The sequence below is a fragment of the Xenopus tropicalis genome, chromosome 2 (assembly GCF_000004195.4).
Source record: "Xenopus tropicalis strain Nigerian chromosome 2, UCB_Xtro_10.0, whole genome shotgun sequence".
Taxonomy (NCBI): domain Eukaryota; kingdom Metazoa; phylum Chordata; class Amphibia; order Anura; family Pipidae; genus Xenopus; species Xenopus tropicalis.
In genome coordinates, this window is record NC_030678.2 from 72,798,452 (window position 1) to 72,815,629 (window position 17,178).

The following is a 17,178-nucleotide window of genomic DNA, read 5'->3' on the forward strand; positions in this document are numbered from 1 at the left end:
ATCCCCTTTTATAAAAAAAACCCGGGAAAGTCGGCACTCACGATATTGTAAAGTAAGTGGCCTGGGTGCAGTCTCAAAAATTATTTAGAGCCAAAATATCTACCGAAAGAACCGCACTCACAGGGCTTAGGTGCAACAAAAAAATCTTTTAATGTGAAAAACAAAAAACTGACGTTCTCAAAGCCTTTCTCAAAGTTATAGTGTAACAACGCGCAAATATCATACGTTTGCGAGTTGTTACACTATAACAGTGATCCCCAACCAGTGGCTCAGGGGCAACATGTTGCTCCCCAACCCTTGAATGTTGCTTTCAGTGCCCCCAAACCAGGGAGTTATTTTTTAATTCCTGACTTGGGGACAAGTTTTGGTTGAATAAAAACAAGATTTACTACCAAATAAAGCCCCCTGTAAGCTGATAGGGTGCATAGAGGCTGCCTAATAGCCAATCCTAGACCTTATTTGGCTCCTCCGTGAACTTTTATGGTGCTTGTGTTGCTCCCCAAGTAACATAGTAACATAGTAACATAGTAAGTTGGGTTGAAAAAAGACATACGTCCATCAAGTTCAACCATAATGCCTATATATAACCTGCCTAACTACAAGTTGATCCAGAGGAAGGCAAAAAACCCCATCTGAAACCTCTCTAATTTGCCTCAGAGGGGAAAAAATTCCTTCCTGACTCCAAGATGGCAATCGGACCAGTCCCTGTATCAACTTGTACTTAGAGCTATCTCCCATAACCCTGTATTCCCTCACTTGTACTAAGAGCTATCTCCCATAACCCTGTATTCCCTCACTTGCTAAGAATCCATCCAGCCCCTTCTTAAAGCTATATAATGTATCAGCCAGTACGACTGATTCGGGGAGGGAATTCCACAACTTCACAGCTCTCACTGTAAAAAATCCTTTCCGAATATTTAAATGGAACCTCCCTTCTTCTAAACGGAGTGGGTGCCCTCGTGTCCGTTGGAAGGACCTACTGGTAAATAAAACATTAGAGAGGTTATTATATGATCCCCTTATATATTTATACATAGTTATCATGTCACCTCTTAAGCGCCTCTTCTCCAGTGTAAACAGACCCAACTTGGCCAGTCTTTCTTCATAACTGAGACTTTCCATACCCTTTACCAGCTTAGTTGCCCTTCTCTGGACCCTCTCTAGCTCAATAATGTCCCGTTTGAGCACTGGAGACCAAAACTGAACAGCATATTCTAGATGGGGCCTTACCAGTGCTCTGTAAAGGGGAAGAATAACCCCCTCCTCCCGTGAATCTATACCCCTTTTAATACAGCTCAGAACCTTGTTTGCCCTTGCAGCTGCTGCCTGGCATTGCTTGCTACAGCCAAGTTTATTATCTACAAGGACTCCAAGATCCTTCTCCATTATGGATTTGCCTAGTGCAGTCCCATTAAGGTTATACGGGGCTTGCATATTTTTACATCCCAGGTGCATGACCTTACATTTATCCACATTAAATCTCATCTGCCACTTAGCTGCCCAGATTGCCAGTTGGTCAAGATCCTGCTGCAGGGATGTCACATCCTGGATAGAATTGACTGGTCTGCAGAGTTTTGTGTCATCTGCAAACACTGATACATTACTCATAATACCCTCCCCTAAGTCATTTATGAACAAATTAAACAAAAGTGGACCCAGTACAGAACCCTGAGGGACCCCACTGAGAACCTTACTCCAAGTAGAGAATGTACCATTAACAACCACCCTCTGTACCCGATCCTGTAGCCAGTTTTCTATCCATGTGCAAACGACTTCACTAAGACCAATAGACCTTAGCTTAGAAAGCAGTCGTTTGTGGGGAACGGTATCAAATGCTTTGGCAAAATCCAAATAGATTATATCTACTGCATCCCCACTGTCCAGCTTCTTACTTACCTCATCATAAAAAGCAATTAAATTGGTCTGACATGACCTGTCCTTCATAAAGCCATGCTGATTACTGCTCATAATGGCATTCTCCACTACATAATTTTGAATGTGATCCCTTAACAAGCCTTCAAATAACTTGCCCACCACGGATGTCAAACTTACAGGCCTATAATTGCCAGGCTGAGATCTTATTCCCTTTTTAAATATGGGAGTGACATTCGCCTTCTTCCAATCACTAGGTACCATACCTGATGAAAGAGAGTCTGAGAATATCAGAAACAAGGGCCACTGCAATTCTGCCCCTAGCTCTCTCAGTACCCGAGGGTGTATTCCATCTGGCCCAGGTGCCTTGTTTACATTTATCGTGTGTAACCCTTTAAGCACCATATCCTGTGCCAACCACTGTGTAGTTGGAGCTGAGGCAACAGTGAAGCTATTGGGTGAGACTTGGCCCACTGGCTCCTCTACTGTATACACAGAAGAAAAGAACTGGTTAAGCACATCTGCCTTTTCTGTATCCGCTGTAACCATATTGTTATTATAACTTAATGGGGCCACACCCTCAACCTGCATCTTTTTACTATTAATATACTTAAAAAACTTTTTGGGGTTAGTCTTGGCCTCGGCCGCGATGCGCTCCTCATTTTCTATCTTTGCCTTCCGGATTGCTGTTTTACAACACTTGTTATAGTGTTTATATTCATTAAACGCAGCTACTGTCCCCTCTGACTTATATTTCTTAAAAGCTTTCCTTTTTTTCCCTATTAACTTCTTTACCTCAGAGTTAAGCCACATAGGGTGATTCTTAACACTTCTACTTTTTCTTATTAATGGAATGAATTGAGAACAGTAATGATTTAATATCATTTTAAATGACAACCATTTCTGCTCTGTATTTTTATCAGAAAACATAATGCCCCAATCTATGCCCTGAAGCGCTGCCCTTAAGGAGCTAAAATTTGCCTTCCTAAAATTCAGTGTCTTTGTTGCCCCCGTGTAAATTTGTTTCCTGCACCAAACATCAAATGAAATAACATTATGGTCACTATTACCCAGGGGTTCAACCACTTGCACATTTGCTATACGTTCTGGGTCATTAGAGATCACTAGATCTAGTATAGCATTGTTCCTGGTTGGCTCCTCAACAACCTGTGACATAAAGTTGTCATGCAGCAAGTTTATAAACTTGTTCCCATTTACTGTCCTGGCAGTACTATTGCCCCAGTCAATATCAGGGTAATTAAAATCCCCCATTATTATCACTTGTCCCAAACTAGCAGCCTTTTCTATTTGCAACAGGAGCTGGGCCTCCTCCTCTTCGCTTACATTAGGGGGTCTATAGCATACCCCTACAATTAGCTTGGTAGATTCTTTACTATCTGTGAGAAGCTCAACCCATAAGGATTCAGCTCCCTCCGTTACCCCCATCACTTCCTCCTTAACATTTGACTGTGACTCCCGAGTAAGAAAGGTTGGGGACCCCTGCACTATAACATAACCGTCTGATAACATTTTATTTGTGTTTGATCTGTAACAATCTATTATTGTGTGTTTTACATTCTAGTTACAATGTATATGTATTTTACGTTCTAGTTACAATGTATATGTATCACATCAAGCCTACCAGCTTTTTTCCTCCCTTCCTTCAGCGCACTGTGGAGCTTCTGCTCTGTTAAGCAGTGGTTTAATTTCACAAAACACTTGATACTTAAACAGATACTTAGCTGGATATCCAGGATACTTACCTTTTTTACCCCTTTTTTACTATTTGAATTATGTCACTTACCTGGTGGGGGAGGTCACGCTGGTGTTATTTCCCGCCTTTCACATTATTTAAGGGTTTACTATACTTGTGTTATGTAACTTTAAGAAAGGCTGTAGCCACAGCCGAAACGTCAGTTTTTTGTTTTTCACATTAAAAGATTTTTTTGTTGCACCTAAGCCCTGTGAGTGTGGTTCTTTCCGTAGATACTTTGGCTCTATATATTATATATAGTGCTATTAGCCATGGATACATTATCAGTTCAGGCAGCTGAATCCTGAATCAGCAGAGGTGTCAGGGAGCTGATATCTTATTATCTGCCTACCTGGAGGGGGTGATATCACTCCAAATTGCAGCTCAGCAGTAAAGACCAAAGGTCCCCATACACCATAAGATCCGGTCGTTTGGCGATATCGCCAAGTGAGCAGATCTTCTCCCGATATCCCCACCTACAGGTGGGCAATATTGGGAGAATCCAGGGTAATTTGATCATTTTGCCGATATCGGTCCAAGGGACCGATATCGGCAGCTACTATCGACCCGTGTATGGGGACCTTTACTCAAGTTTATCAACCTGAGAAATGAAGAACATGGCTAGCCCTGTCCAGGGAAAACCCAAAGGTTGTACAGTATAAACACTGCTGTCTCCATGTCAGCCACTTTTGACAATATCAGATGCAAAATTCAATGGCTGATTCACAAAGGGCAGTGATATACAGACCTCTGCAGCAAACCGGTCCATAAGTGTTATTTAGGGTGCAAATGATGATGTCTGTTTTTAAGAAACACTACCACTACTACAGTGGTTTTGTGGAATGGTCATTTAAATTATAACATATAATTAGAAGGCCGAAACTCAAACTTAAATTTCATCCTTTATTAATTTGCTAGGCTACAAATAGTTCAACTAAAATCATAAGAAATGTGAGTTTTTTTTTCAATAACATGACTCCTTTTAGATCTTCAGTGATGTAATTAGAAGTATAAATTCATGTAAAATACCACAGTTAGGTTCTGTTCCATCCGTTAAAATATTCCACAGATGATATGTTAAGAATGGCTCAAGGTTTTACTTCTTGATTCACTTCAATACCTTTAGCTTTAAGATCCTGATTGTACCTATATAACAAAATACAAAATTTGTTTAACAATTTTATAGGTTTTTTTTTTTATACAGCAAAAGGTTTGTAGCACTGTACAAAATGTTAAAGCTTGATCAAATAACAGATATAGGGGCTGATTTACTAACCCACGAATCCGACCCGAATTGGAAAAGTTCCGACTTGAAAACGAACATTTTGCGATTTTTTCGTATGTTTTGCGATTTTTTCGGATTCTGTACGAATTTTTCGTTACCAATACGATTTTTGCGTAAAAACGCGAGTTTTTCGTATCCATTACGAAAGTTGCGTAAAAAGTTGCGCATTTTTCGTAGCGTTAAAACTTACGCGAAAAATGCGCAACTTTTCGCGTAAGTTTTAACGCTACGAAAAATGCGCAACTTTTTACGCAACTTTCGTAATGGATAGGAAAACTCGCGTTTTTACGCAAAAATCGTATTGGTAACGAAAAATTCGTAAAGAATCCGAAAAAATCGCAAAACATACGAAAAAATCGCAAAATACCGATCATTACGAAAAAAACGCAATCGGACTCCATTCGACCCGTTCGTGGGTAAGTAAATCAGCCCCTTAGTGTAAATTCAACCACTTTACATCAGATGGAAGAGGCATAAAATGGTACAGTGAGGCTTGCAGCAACTGACTTCTTTTGAAAATAGTATTGTATAGTATCTATATCCACAAAAGTATGAAACTGAAGCGTAATCTAAATAAAATCCAGTTGCCCATTTATGTAATTGGGGCATTCTGATGTCAGAACTTACACAATGCTGGCACAGTGGGAAGTAGAAGCTACAGACAAAAAGTCTGCTTTGTTGCACAACTATCAGCAATAACATTGTTTTTCTTACCCTGGCGGCAGGTTGTATCAGCCCATGGCTCCAATAGGAAAACATTTCTGTGATTATAAGTGATCAACAAACTCAATCACTTAGGGGGGGACAAACACAACACAATTGGGTTGTAAACTGAACAAACAAGAATGCTTGTTTTTCTTCTATCTTGTCCACCAATTATCTTTAAAGCCTCCCCTTGCAAACACAATATATACAATAAAATATTTAGATTTTCCAAATACAGGACCTTTGATCTGGGCCTATATTATAGGTTAGTGGCACACAGCTAGCAATTGTTTCAGGTAATCTATAGATTTTGTTTTAGGGTAAAGGTGGCCTTACACACTGCAATTACAATCTTCCCATGACCATTGCTCATAGGAAAGATTGTTCAGCCACTCTACTAACATTAAGAGCTGAATTGTCAGATATGCAGGTAAAAAAATCAATGAATTATTTACCTCTATTTGACGATTCAGCGTTAACATTACAATCAAAATTTTCAGTACTGCCCGATCAACGAAACGACCAATATCCAAGGCTTTTACCGATATCAGCTGCCTAAATATAAGCTGACAAAGCGCCAGTACACTTGAAAAATCTAATTGTGTCTGTACCCGGAAGCACTGAAGGTGCAGGCACACACAGCCAATATCTGCCAGCAAACACCAAGGGGCACATTTACTTACTAACGAACGGGCCGAATGCGTCCGATTGCGTTTTTTTCATAATGATCGGTATTTGGCGATTTTTCGGAAAATTATCGCGACTTTTTCGTAGCCATTCCGAATGTTGCGCAAAATCTGGCGATTTTTTCGTAGCGTTAAAACTTGCGCGAAAAGTCGCGCCTTTTTCGTAGCCATTCCGAAAGTTGCGCAAAATGTTGCGATTTTTTCGTAGCGTTCGGATTCATTCAAGCTTCAGTATGGTGACTTTTCTTGGGCCAGGTTGGAGCTGCAGGGTGCCATTCAGTCCTATAGGAGGCTTCCAAAATCATGCTAAGTCTGAAAGTTTCGCCCGCCGCTTACGAGCGTTCAATACGAAAAAGTCTCGACAAGATACGAGCGAATCGTAATGGCTACGAAAAACTCGCGAAAAAATTGCAAAAAATACGAAAAAGTCGCAAAATGTTCGTTTTCCAATCGGAATTTTTCCAATTCGAATTCATGTCTTAGTAAATCAGCCCCCTAGTCTCACGGATAAATGAAAGCTGAGAATCTGCCCCTATGCTTCAAAAATCTTATTGTTGTGCCTACACCCAGAGCCAATGCATTGACCCGGGTGCAGGTACATTAAGTGGAATTTGGCACAAAACTGCTTGCGTATGCAGTTTTGCACCCATTTCTGCTTAGTGTGCCTAAATAGGATCACATTTCTAGACTCAGAGAAAGCTGGATGGGAGTTCTCACTATGCAGACTGATCAGTGACACTGGCCAGATAACCCTCTGAGTCAATCTGGCTGCAGGCAAAGAGGAACACTAAAGAAAACTACTATAACTTTCATGTCAAGCTTAAAAGTCACATTAAAATCCTGTCTTCTGCTGCTGGCATAACATACTCCTTTATATATACACATTTGATTTAAATGCAATTTTAATTAATGGTATGTGTATTGTATTTATGCTCTTTCCCCATTCCAAATATACAGAGCAATTAGGAGTACATTGTATTTGGAACCATAGTTCCAAATTGTAGTCATAATTTTAATATACAAACCTCCATATTCTGAAAAGCTGGGACCCCCCGGCACAACCAACAAAGAAGTTTACAGCAAACAGTGACCAATTTTTAGGAATGATCACAAGGGAATAACGTGACCAAATGAGACCTGTGAAGTAAAATAAAAAAAAATAAAAAAAAAAAAAAAAAAAAGAGGTTAATTGAGTGTGTGTGTTAATTGAAGCACCCTGAGTGACAAACATGGAGCAGCCAAAGATGGACGGACCTCCGCCTATGTGCATGTTTCCCCACCAGTGATTAATTGCAGGGCGACTAACCTACTCGTTGCACAGCTGTTAAACTAAAGCAGTTGTGACAGCTTAGAAAACAGTTCCTATACAGCTGGTGGCACATGTGGAGATTTGTCGCCCGCGGTTAAATCTCTGCTACCACAGGCGACAAATTGCGCCTGAATGCTTTGCCACTGTAAAAAGGTAATCACCAGTGGCAAAACATACGCAGAGGTTATTTTTTCGATGTTTCCAAATGTTTCCTGCACAGAAAAATTTCGGATGGTTATGAAAAACGTTCTGCATATGCCTTCCCATCAGCGATTCACTTTATTCAGGTTAGATTTGTTGCCCATGGTAGCAGAGATTTAACCGTAGGCCACAAATCACCCCACATGCCACCAGCCTTAGGTCTCAGTGAGAGCTGTTATGTTGCTAGCTGCCCATTGTTCTGTTGACAGGCTGACCGCATTGTAGCAGTAAAGAGAGGCTGAAGGGGACAACTGACAAGGCTGAGGGATTTGGGAATGTAAGAAAGTGGCTTGCCTAATGTTCATTTTCAAAATGAATTATACAGAAATACCTTTGTTTGATTTTAATACAGGATTCTGCTTGAGGAATGCCATTAACTGATGTGTTTTGTTTCCCTGTGTCAGGGAAAGAACGAATGCCCATACATGACCCTAGTTGATATAATGCAATTTAAATAAATATAAACAAAACTATGAAATTGGTTTTGAAAGTGAAATGTGCATATATGCAGAAAACACAAGGATATGTGATCTTTTGAGCTAGTGCAGATTCATGAAAGCAGTATTGTGGCCCATTATAAAAAAAAAAAAAAAAAATGTAGGAAATTAAAACACATACCTGTGGCTGTTAGAACTGCAGACTGTCCTGTGCTAAGTTTCTCTGCTGGTCTTGTCATGTCGGCTAGCCCAGCAATCACCAACCCCTGACAGACAGACAGCTCTCAGTTAATGTAGTGGTAGGACAGGAGATTTTGCATTCCATTCTATTACTGAGCAATTTACTATTACAGCAGAATAACACCAGCTGCTGCTTTTTAAAAATCCAGATAAATTTTACCATATAATATTGTCATTTATTTTAAGAAACAACCGTTTGAACACAAGCACTCACCCATTTCATTATTGGAGCCCAGAAGAACACTGTTTTAGGACCTTAAAGAAAAAGAAAATACATATTGGACATAAGATTTGTATTTAAGCAATGCAAATCATTTTTCAGTAAGTTCCTAATGCAATTCAGAAAATACTCTTCATAGGCATAGGACAATGACACATTACAATTTTTTCTACCGCTTACCAGTATCTTGCTATGTAAACAAGACCCTACGCCAGATTTCACAACTACACATGGTTTATGTACACCAACGTAATAGATGAACCACATGCCTTTAGCCTTAAGTTGGCAATACACTCATCAGTAAAGGTGTCCTTACACATTAAGATCCACTTGTTTGGTGAGGTCACCAAATGAGTGGATCTTCTCCAGATATGCCCAGGTAAGGTGGGCGATATTGGGCTAAATTGATCGTTTGCCCCACCTTTGGATTCTTGGTACACGTGTGATGTCCTGAAGATTCTAACCAACATTTATGTACTAAGGACATCAGTCAGATCATCAATTGGCCAGTTTTTAAAATGCATCTGCCAACACAAGGTGGCATGTAGGGAGCCTCTTTACCACCTGCTGTTTCAGTTGTTTAAAAGGTTGGCTAAAATGCACACAACATTAGAAAGGGGGCTGTAGAGTGTATGGCTGCTTGTACCGTATCCGTTTGTTTGGCTCACAGGGACAGGGTTGGATATGTTTCTTGACACAGCAGTTCCTATTTTTGTGGGACATAAGCTTAATTCCACCTTCATTACCTTCGTCTCCCGAAGCCTGGTGTGTTGGCGTTATCTTTAATTCTTCCCTTTCTTTTAATCCTCCTGTCGATCACTACCTAAATCATACTGCATTCACTTATGGAATATTTAAAAGTGAAAGACGCCGAAGCTCGAGGGGGCTTTCCATGTGCCTACCACCTGCTCTGTATGTATGTCACAGGAGCTAAATCCATTCTTAGTAAAGAATATAGGCATGCTAGCAGCCCTGTAGCAATGTGACCTGTTACTGGCGTCATCTGTGATATTAGCAAGAAGATTAAGAAAGTGATTGACCACATATCCCGTTGTTCCCCATATTATGAGACCTGACAGTCAGTGTGCATGTTATGATTATAATAGACCCAGGAGACTTTCTTGGAGTGCCTGAGCAGATCCAGCAATGTATGGCCAGCTTTATAGTTAGTTCTGGTTTCTTCATTGTTATTTTATTAACACAGTAGCTTTTTAAGAACTGGCTATTATTATTTACAAGCATGGATTATTGATATAGCCCATTGCTTGATATCAAATTCTAGCTTTTAGAATAGTTCTACCAAGTACACACTGTTGTGCTCAGTTTGTCTGCATGCCCTGAAGCAATTAGCATTATTAGTGAACTCATTTAGCAATCTGCTGGTATAGTGAGTTCCAGCCTGACACAAATTTTGTTCCAAGGTACAGGTATAGGACCCATTATCCAGAATGCGCGGGACCAAGGGTATTCCGGATAAGGGGTCTTTCCGTAATTTGGATCTCAATACCTTAAGTCTACTAAAAAATCAATAAAACATTAATTAAACCCAATAGGATTGTTTTGCATCCAATAAGGATTAAATATATCTTAGTTGGAATCAATTACAAGGTTTTGTTTTATTTCTACATAGAAAAAGGAAATCAGTTTTAAAATTCTGAATTATTTGATTAAAATGGAGTCTATGGGAGACGGGCATTCCGTAATTCGGAGCTTTCTGGATAACGGGTTTCCGGATAAGGGGTCCGATACCTGTACTTGGATAAAGGAACACTGACACACACAAAAATAAATCTCTTGATTAAAAATAAAAACCCTTTCCCACACTGCTGAAATCATTTATAATTAGGTCCATCTGTTTGGATGCAACTTACAGAGCTTAAGTCAGAGTTTTGTTGTTTTGATTCTATCGTAACAAGTTAGAAAATGTTCTGCTATGATTGACAAAACATGAATAACACATACTTGCAAAATCTGGGTAATATTGCCATATTAATCCAGCAAACATATAAATCTGCAAAAATGCCACTGTGGAGATTTTACGCTAAATAATTACAGAATACCACCCTTCAAATGCATGGGCTAATGCACAAATATATACAAAATAGTGCAGACCCAAACAAACCCACAAATATAGACCTAATGTAAAGTACTGGTAGTTCCCAGCAGCCTCTCTGGCATGTGTGAAAATACCCAAACTGCCAGTCTGGGCCAGGGGCTCTAACCTTAACTGGGCCCTTTACAGTAAAGCAAAAAGTACACGGACACCCCATGTGAATGTAACCATAGCAGGTTCAGTACTCAGAAACCAGCTATGTGAAAGATTTTCAAATAAAAGCAAGTATTTATGGAATCCAATACTGTAAAAACAATGTGTTTCATAAGTATTGCATATGAATAGTCAATAGATTTGGACATTCCTTCTAATTATTTGAACTAGCTATTTAAAGCAACAAGTATAGTTGCTGATACAGGTATAATGACATGATACAATCACACTATTGATAAATATGTGCTTTATGTTTTATAGAAACAGATTGGAGGAGGCCCTTTAGGAAGATAATAACAATAATAAGATCCATATAGAACTGACTTGCAGAGGTGGGAGGGGAAGACATGAGACCTCAACTAATGATGAGCGAATACGTCCCGTTTTGCTGAAAAATTCTAGAAACTGAAAAAATTTGTGAAACAGCAAAAAATTCACACAACACAGCTATCGCACAACTTTTTGGACATGCACTACTTTTTCTGAAGCATGTATCTTTTTTTGCCACACAGCTAATTTTTTCTGCGCCAAATTTTTGCCAAAGGTCAAACACGGAAGTTCGCTAAAAATCCATGCCTGCCAAAAAATTTCACTTTCAACCCAACAGAACATCTCTGGGATGAATTAGAACACTGATGCAAACAAGGCCTGATCACCCAGGATCAGTACAAAACACATAAAAGGAAAGAAAATCCCACCAAGAATGTTTGAACATCTAGAGCAGTGCTGTCCAACTTCTGTTGTACCGAGGGCCGGAATTTTTCCGACCTACGTGGTGGAGGGCCGATAATGGAAGCCAGTTTTGACCACTCCCCTTTTTGAAACCGCACCCACTTGAAACCACACCCATGTTATCACATGACCATACCCATATTAATGGTTGTAGTACAGCAAAAACCTGCCATACTCTGCCTTCCCTACCCTGCCTGTGTGTGCCATACTCTGCCTTCCCTACCCTGCCTGTGTGCCATACTTGGCTGGTTTGTGCCATACTTGGCCTGTGTGTGCCATACTCTGCCTTCCCTACCCTGCCTGTGTGTGCCATACTCTGCCTTCCCTACCCTGCCTGTGTGTGCCATACTCTGCCTTCCCTACCCTGCCTGTGTGTGCCATACTCTGCCTTCCCTACCCTGCCTGTGTGCCATACTTGGCTGGTTTGTGCCATACTTGGCCTGTGTGTGCCATACTCTGCCTTCCCTACCCTGCCTGTGTGTGCCATACTCTGCCTTCCCTACCCTGCCTGTGTGTGCCATACTCTGCCTTCCCTACCTTGCCTGTGTGTGCCATACTTTCACTGTGTTTGCCATTCTTGGTTGGTTTGTGCCATACTCTGCCTGTGTGTGCCATACTCTGCCTTCCCTACCCTGCCTGTGTGTGCCATACTCTGCTTGCCCTATGATGCCTGTGTGTATGGCACACACAGGCAGCCTACAGTGACACAATGCTGGCACTGCTCCTACAGTCTGCACAATAACTATATATTAAAAAACTTTTTAATTGCAGTACCACCTCAGTATATGTTCTTTTTGTAGTGTGCAGGGATTATTTGTGGGTTTCTACTGCTCCTGAGGTGTGAACAGGGGAACAATATGGGTGATTACAGCCTGAGCCTGAGGTGTGAACACTGCAGGGGGTGAACAATGCAGAGATTAAAAGGTGTGAACAACACAGGGGATTACATATTTAAACAATACAGCCTGATTACAGCCTGAATCTGAGGTGAGAACCATGCAGGGGGGGCAATTAATCACAGTACTGATACCATTTAAAGCTTACACAAGAGTAAGCCATCAAAGCAGCCAGACAGGTGGGGGGCCACACAGAGGGGGGTCGCGGGCCGCATGCGGCCCGCGGGCCGCCAGTTGGACAGCACTGATCTAGAGGAAAGATATCAGTTGGGGTGGTACCTACCTATGCTACCTATGACAAATCAGGTTTTCAGTTCTGGACTATGAAATTGCACATAAGTAAATCTTTGATAACATTATTTGTTTTTTTTGTTTTTTTAAATTACAGAACCATTTATTTCAAACATGGTCATTCTGCTAGTCACATTTCCAAATAATAACAATCAAAGAATAAAAATGATGGGTGGGAACAAGAAAATAACCCATTAAAAAGGAACACTGAAAAATGCACTTATAGGAGAAGAAAAGCCTTAAGGTGGCTCTATAGGCTACAATTACGTTATTTCCCATGACCATTGGTCGTAGGAAAAATCGTTTGTCCACTCTACTAAAGTTAAGAACTGAATTGTCAGACATGCAAGGAAAAAACAAAGGAGTTCTTTATCGCTATCTGATGATTCAGCATTGTTATGATGTACAGGCAACTTCAAAAAGGTGCCTGATTAAAATTTTCAGTACTGCCCGATCGACCGATATCAACGGCTTTTACCAATATCACACACTGATTAACTATAATATTGGTGCGTGTATGGCCAGCTTTACTCACTGGAGGGGTAGCGATATGTTAGAGACTAATTCACTGGGGGTGCCTAAGATTTTTCCCAGGACTAATGCTCCATTCAGAAGACAGAAAAATGGCAACCCCAGTAAAATAGTAGAGCAGCCACCATCTACTCACCTTTCTCAGATGTCCCTAGTGCAGACTTAGGGGAGAAATCACAAAAGTGATGTTAAGACAACTGTTGAGTCCAGTTGCATCAAAATATTCCCGACTATCTAAACGCCATTTTTATTTTTATTTTTTTTTCAATATTATGCCCTACTCCAAAAACATTTTTTATGTCAAACTTTTAGACGTAAAAAAATGTTTCCAGTTTAACTCCACATTAAATTTGACAATATTAACTTCAGCAAAGTGGAGAAAAAAAAGCACTTACACTAACTTAAAATTGTTGTAAGATATACTCCAAAAGGGGACTGGTTTACTAACATTGATGCAAAATAGCTAGGGATGCACCGAATCCAGGATTTGGCCAAGATTCCTTTTTCGGCAGGATTCGGTTTCGGACGAATCCATGGTCCTGGCTGAACTGAATCTTAAAAATCACTTTTTGTCACGTAAACACGGAAGTTTAAAATTTAACCATATGCTAGCTTATGCTAATTAGGATTTGGATTCAGTTCAGTATTTGGTCGAATCTGAAAAAGTGGATTCAGTGCAAGTTAACAGCAACTAGGTTTGATTAGACACCATGAAAGGTATGTTTTTGTGCAGGCTGTTTCCATTCATATTGTGATATATAAATTCCCATGCAAAACATTTAAAACTTTAAGATCACTGTGTTTAAAGTTTAACCCTGAACAACTGTGTTAAAGGTCATAGTTATCTCTCAACATAATAAAAATACAGCACTAAATTGTACAATATTAAAGGAATTACACTGGCACCATAGCCGCTCCTGCTGTAAGAACCTTACCGGCAGTAAGTGGCCAGCTATCAGGGGCAACAAAAAGCCACCTCTGGTAACTTTTCTAACTATAACTCTTCCAGTGCAGAGAGTGGTATTGCACAGTCTGCACTAGTGATACAGCCCTTTTTTGACCTACTCTGCCACCAAAAAGGTTAGCACAGAGCAGGTATGGGGCGCAGCCCCAAAAACATGGGGCCCTGACTGGCCCCAGAACATCCCTAATAGAAGTAGCTCTTATGCAGAGCGCCACTAATATGAAAAAAGATTGTTACTGGACAATCATACCCAGCTGTGTTATCACATTAAAGGGATTCTGTCATGATTATTATGGTATACTTATTATTTCTAAATTACACTGCTAACATAGCAGTTGTAATATTGGTATGTAGACACCATCTCAGTGATTCTGAGCTTTCATCTACTGGGAGCTATCTTGCAACCTTCCCAATGTTCTGCTGATCAGCTGAGGGGAGGAAGGTGATATCACTCCAACTTGCAACTTGGGGAGATTAGTTGCCCGCGACAATGAGGATTTGTCGCTGGGCAACTAATCGCTCAGTGTACCCCTGCTGTTACTCTACTGGTGGAGAAAACAATGTATGTCCTTATCTTGGAAGTCTTCGTATACTACAATGACCTGTGTGCAAAAATATTTGTAACCATCTTAAGATGGCCATATACAGGTAGATTTAAGCTGCCGATTTGGCCCCTTTAGACAAATTCGGCAGTGTATCTGCTTGTGTATGGGGCCTTCAGATAGGCCAACCAAACCAATACAATGTTGATCAGAAAGGTTTGACTTTCCCATAAGATTGAAGACAGCATCTGCTCATTGATGTGGGCCTCGACCCGACGGCCTGTATCCCTGTTGTTGTGATCTAATCATTTGGCCATAAGGTGGGCATATAGGAGAAATAAATGTGCTTATTTGGCGACCTTGCCAAACGAGAGGATCTTATAATGTATGGTCACCTTTAGTCCTAGAACAAGCAGGGAGCGGATTTCACTTGGCGGTGCCCCGAGGCCGCCCCCGCGAGTGCGCAATCGCGCGGTGGCCTCTCCCCCTGAGTGCGCATGCGCATTCGCGCATTTAAACTCCCATACGGAGCAGTGGGGAGAGGTCCCGACTGCTCCGTATGGGAGCCAAATTTTAAAAATTCTGTTGCGGCGGGGCGGCATGCCGCCCCTAAACTTGTGCCGCCCTAGGCCCGGGCCTTTGTGGCCTTTCCACAAATCCGGGCCTGAGAACAAGTTACAAATGATCCTCAGGCTAAAGGAGTTATTTACTTTTTGTTGTCGTCTTTGCAGTTCCAAAAGTTTCTGCAATACAGTGTGGACACACCTTGGTGAGATATGCCTACAAAAACCTCATCATGTAAAAACTTGCATCAGTAGCATCCTATTCAAATTAAAGGAAAGGAAGAGATTTCTAACGGTACTGAAACAGTACTTAAATAAGCAAATGATAAAGACCTGGGTATATGGCATTCTATTGCACATAAAGGAGTCACTGAAAAAAATCAAGTAGAACAGGTCAAAGGAGTAGCCATTAGACTAGTAAGGCAAATTAGTCGTTTGAAAGCAGAAAAGCCAGTTTCAAATGTATGAATTCAAACAGACTAACCCGAGTAACTAGAAGTAAACTGGTTCCTATAATCTATTTTTTTATTACAGAGCTATAAACTTAAAAAATGTCCTTTAAAAGGTACATATAAAATAGGTTGCACATGTAAGGTAAAAACAACAGATCTGCTTGTGCATGTTCCACTTACATGTAATATGAATGGAATTCTGCCAAGAAACTGACCCCTTTCTCACAACTCTGCCCATGTGCAAAACTAAACATAAATGCTAATCAGAATATTGCCAGGAGTTTCTAACAGGTGCCCTTCCCATAACAATATGGGCATTAAAACGTCTTGACAACCACGGTTTGATTATTCAGGTACAGATACATGACCTTCTCTTTAACCTTTTTTGTTGAGCAATGACAAAAAACACCATATAAATTCTTATTAGTATTATTCCAATAAACGGATCCACGTTCTATACACGGCACGCTAAGATAATGCCAATCAAATTACACCCCCACCCCAAACACACACCCGATGCAGAATGCCGGGGTGCAGAAGAAGTTGCACCTTTCCTTATACTAAATGTACCTGCAGGGTGATTGTACAAAGGCCGTAACTTGGAAGGAAGCATCATCTCTATCCTGTCCAAAGCTCTGTGGTAAGTCGCTCTCAACCCGACTGCCGCTGCCATTTCTTCTCACAGGACAGTAGGACACTAAATGAAAATTTCTTGGAGGGCAAAGCCGCTGAGGAAGTGCACTCATCCACATCAAGGTCTGACAGGGGGCGTTGGTATAAACACCCCTTTCTATTGGTCGGAGGGCAGCTGTACAGCGCACTGGCTCCACCCTACTTCCTTTCTGAGTTTATGTAAAGGGGCCGTTGATTTGCTTGTGCGAGTTGTCATGGGGCCTGTGTGTTTGCCAATTGTGCTGTAGAAATATAAAAGCGTAAATCTTTAGCGGCAGCTTTATGTTTATTGCTTGAGTGAGATGTCAGTCTATAACACTGTGTTTACGGAATTTTCAATCCACTACTTGCAGTGAAATCTGTGTTTTTGCTGTGATTTTATATATAAGTTAATACTTTACATAAAGTGACAACGCGATGTGTTTGTTATTGTGAAATCTTATGGGTTATTTGTTTTTGCTTAATATTGGTGAGACGTTTGGCCCCCATTTCCATCACGCCTAAATAAACTAAGCCTTTATTTTCGCGTATTCCTTCAGTGAGCCGTAGGCATAGCTAAGC

General features: G+C 40.7%; 1 protein-coding gene across 1 annotated transcript; it reads right to left on the minus strand.

The window, feature by feature from the left end:
• Nucleotides 1–4,514: 4,514 nt before the first annotated feature.
• mpc2 (mitochondrial pyruvate carrier 2) lies at nucleotides 4,515–16,620 on the minus strand. The gene is made up of 5 exons (NM_001016695.2): nucleotides 16,516–16,620; nucleotides 8,703–8,743; nucleotides 8,430–8,514; nucleotides 7,327–7,438; nucleotides 4,515–4,771 (listed from the first exon to the last, which is right to left on the minus strand). Exons 1-5 carry the CDS (start codon nucleotides 16,616–16,618, stop codon nucleotides 4,714–4,716), a joined length of 399 nt encoding a protein of 132 aa, NP_001016695.1. The 5' UTR covers nucleotides 16,619–16,620; the 3' UTR covers nucleotides 4,515–4,713.
• Between the last annotated feature and the right edge of the window lie 558 nt (nucleotides 16,621–17,178).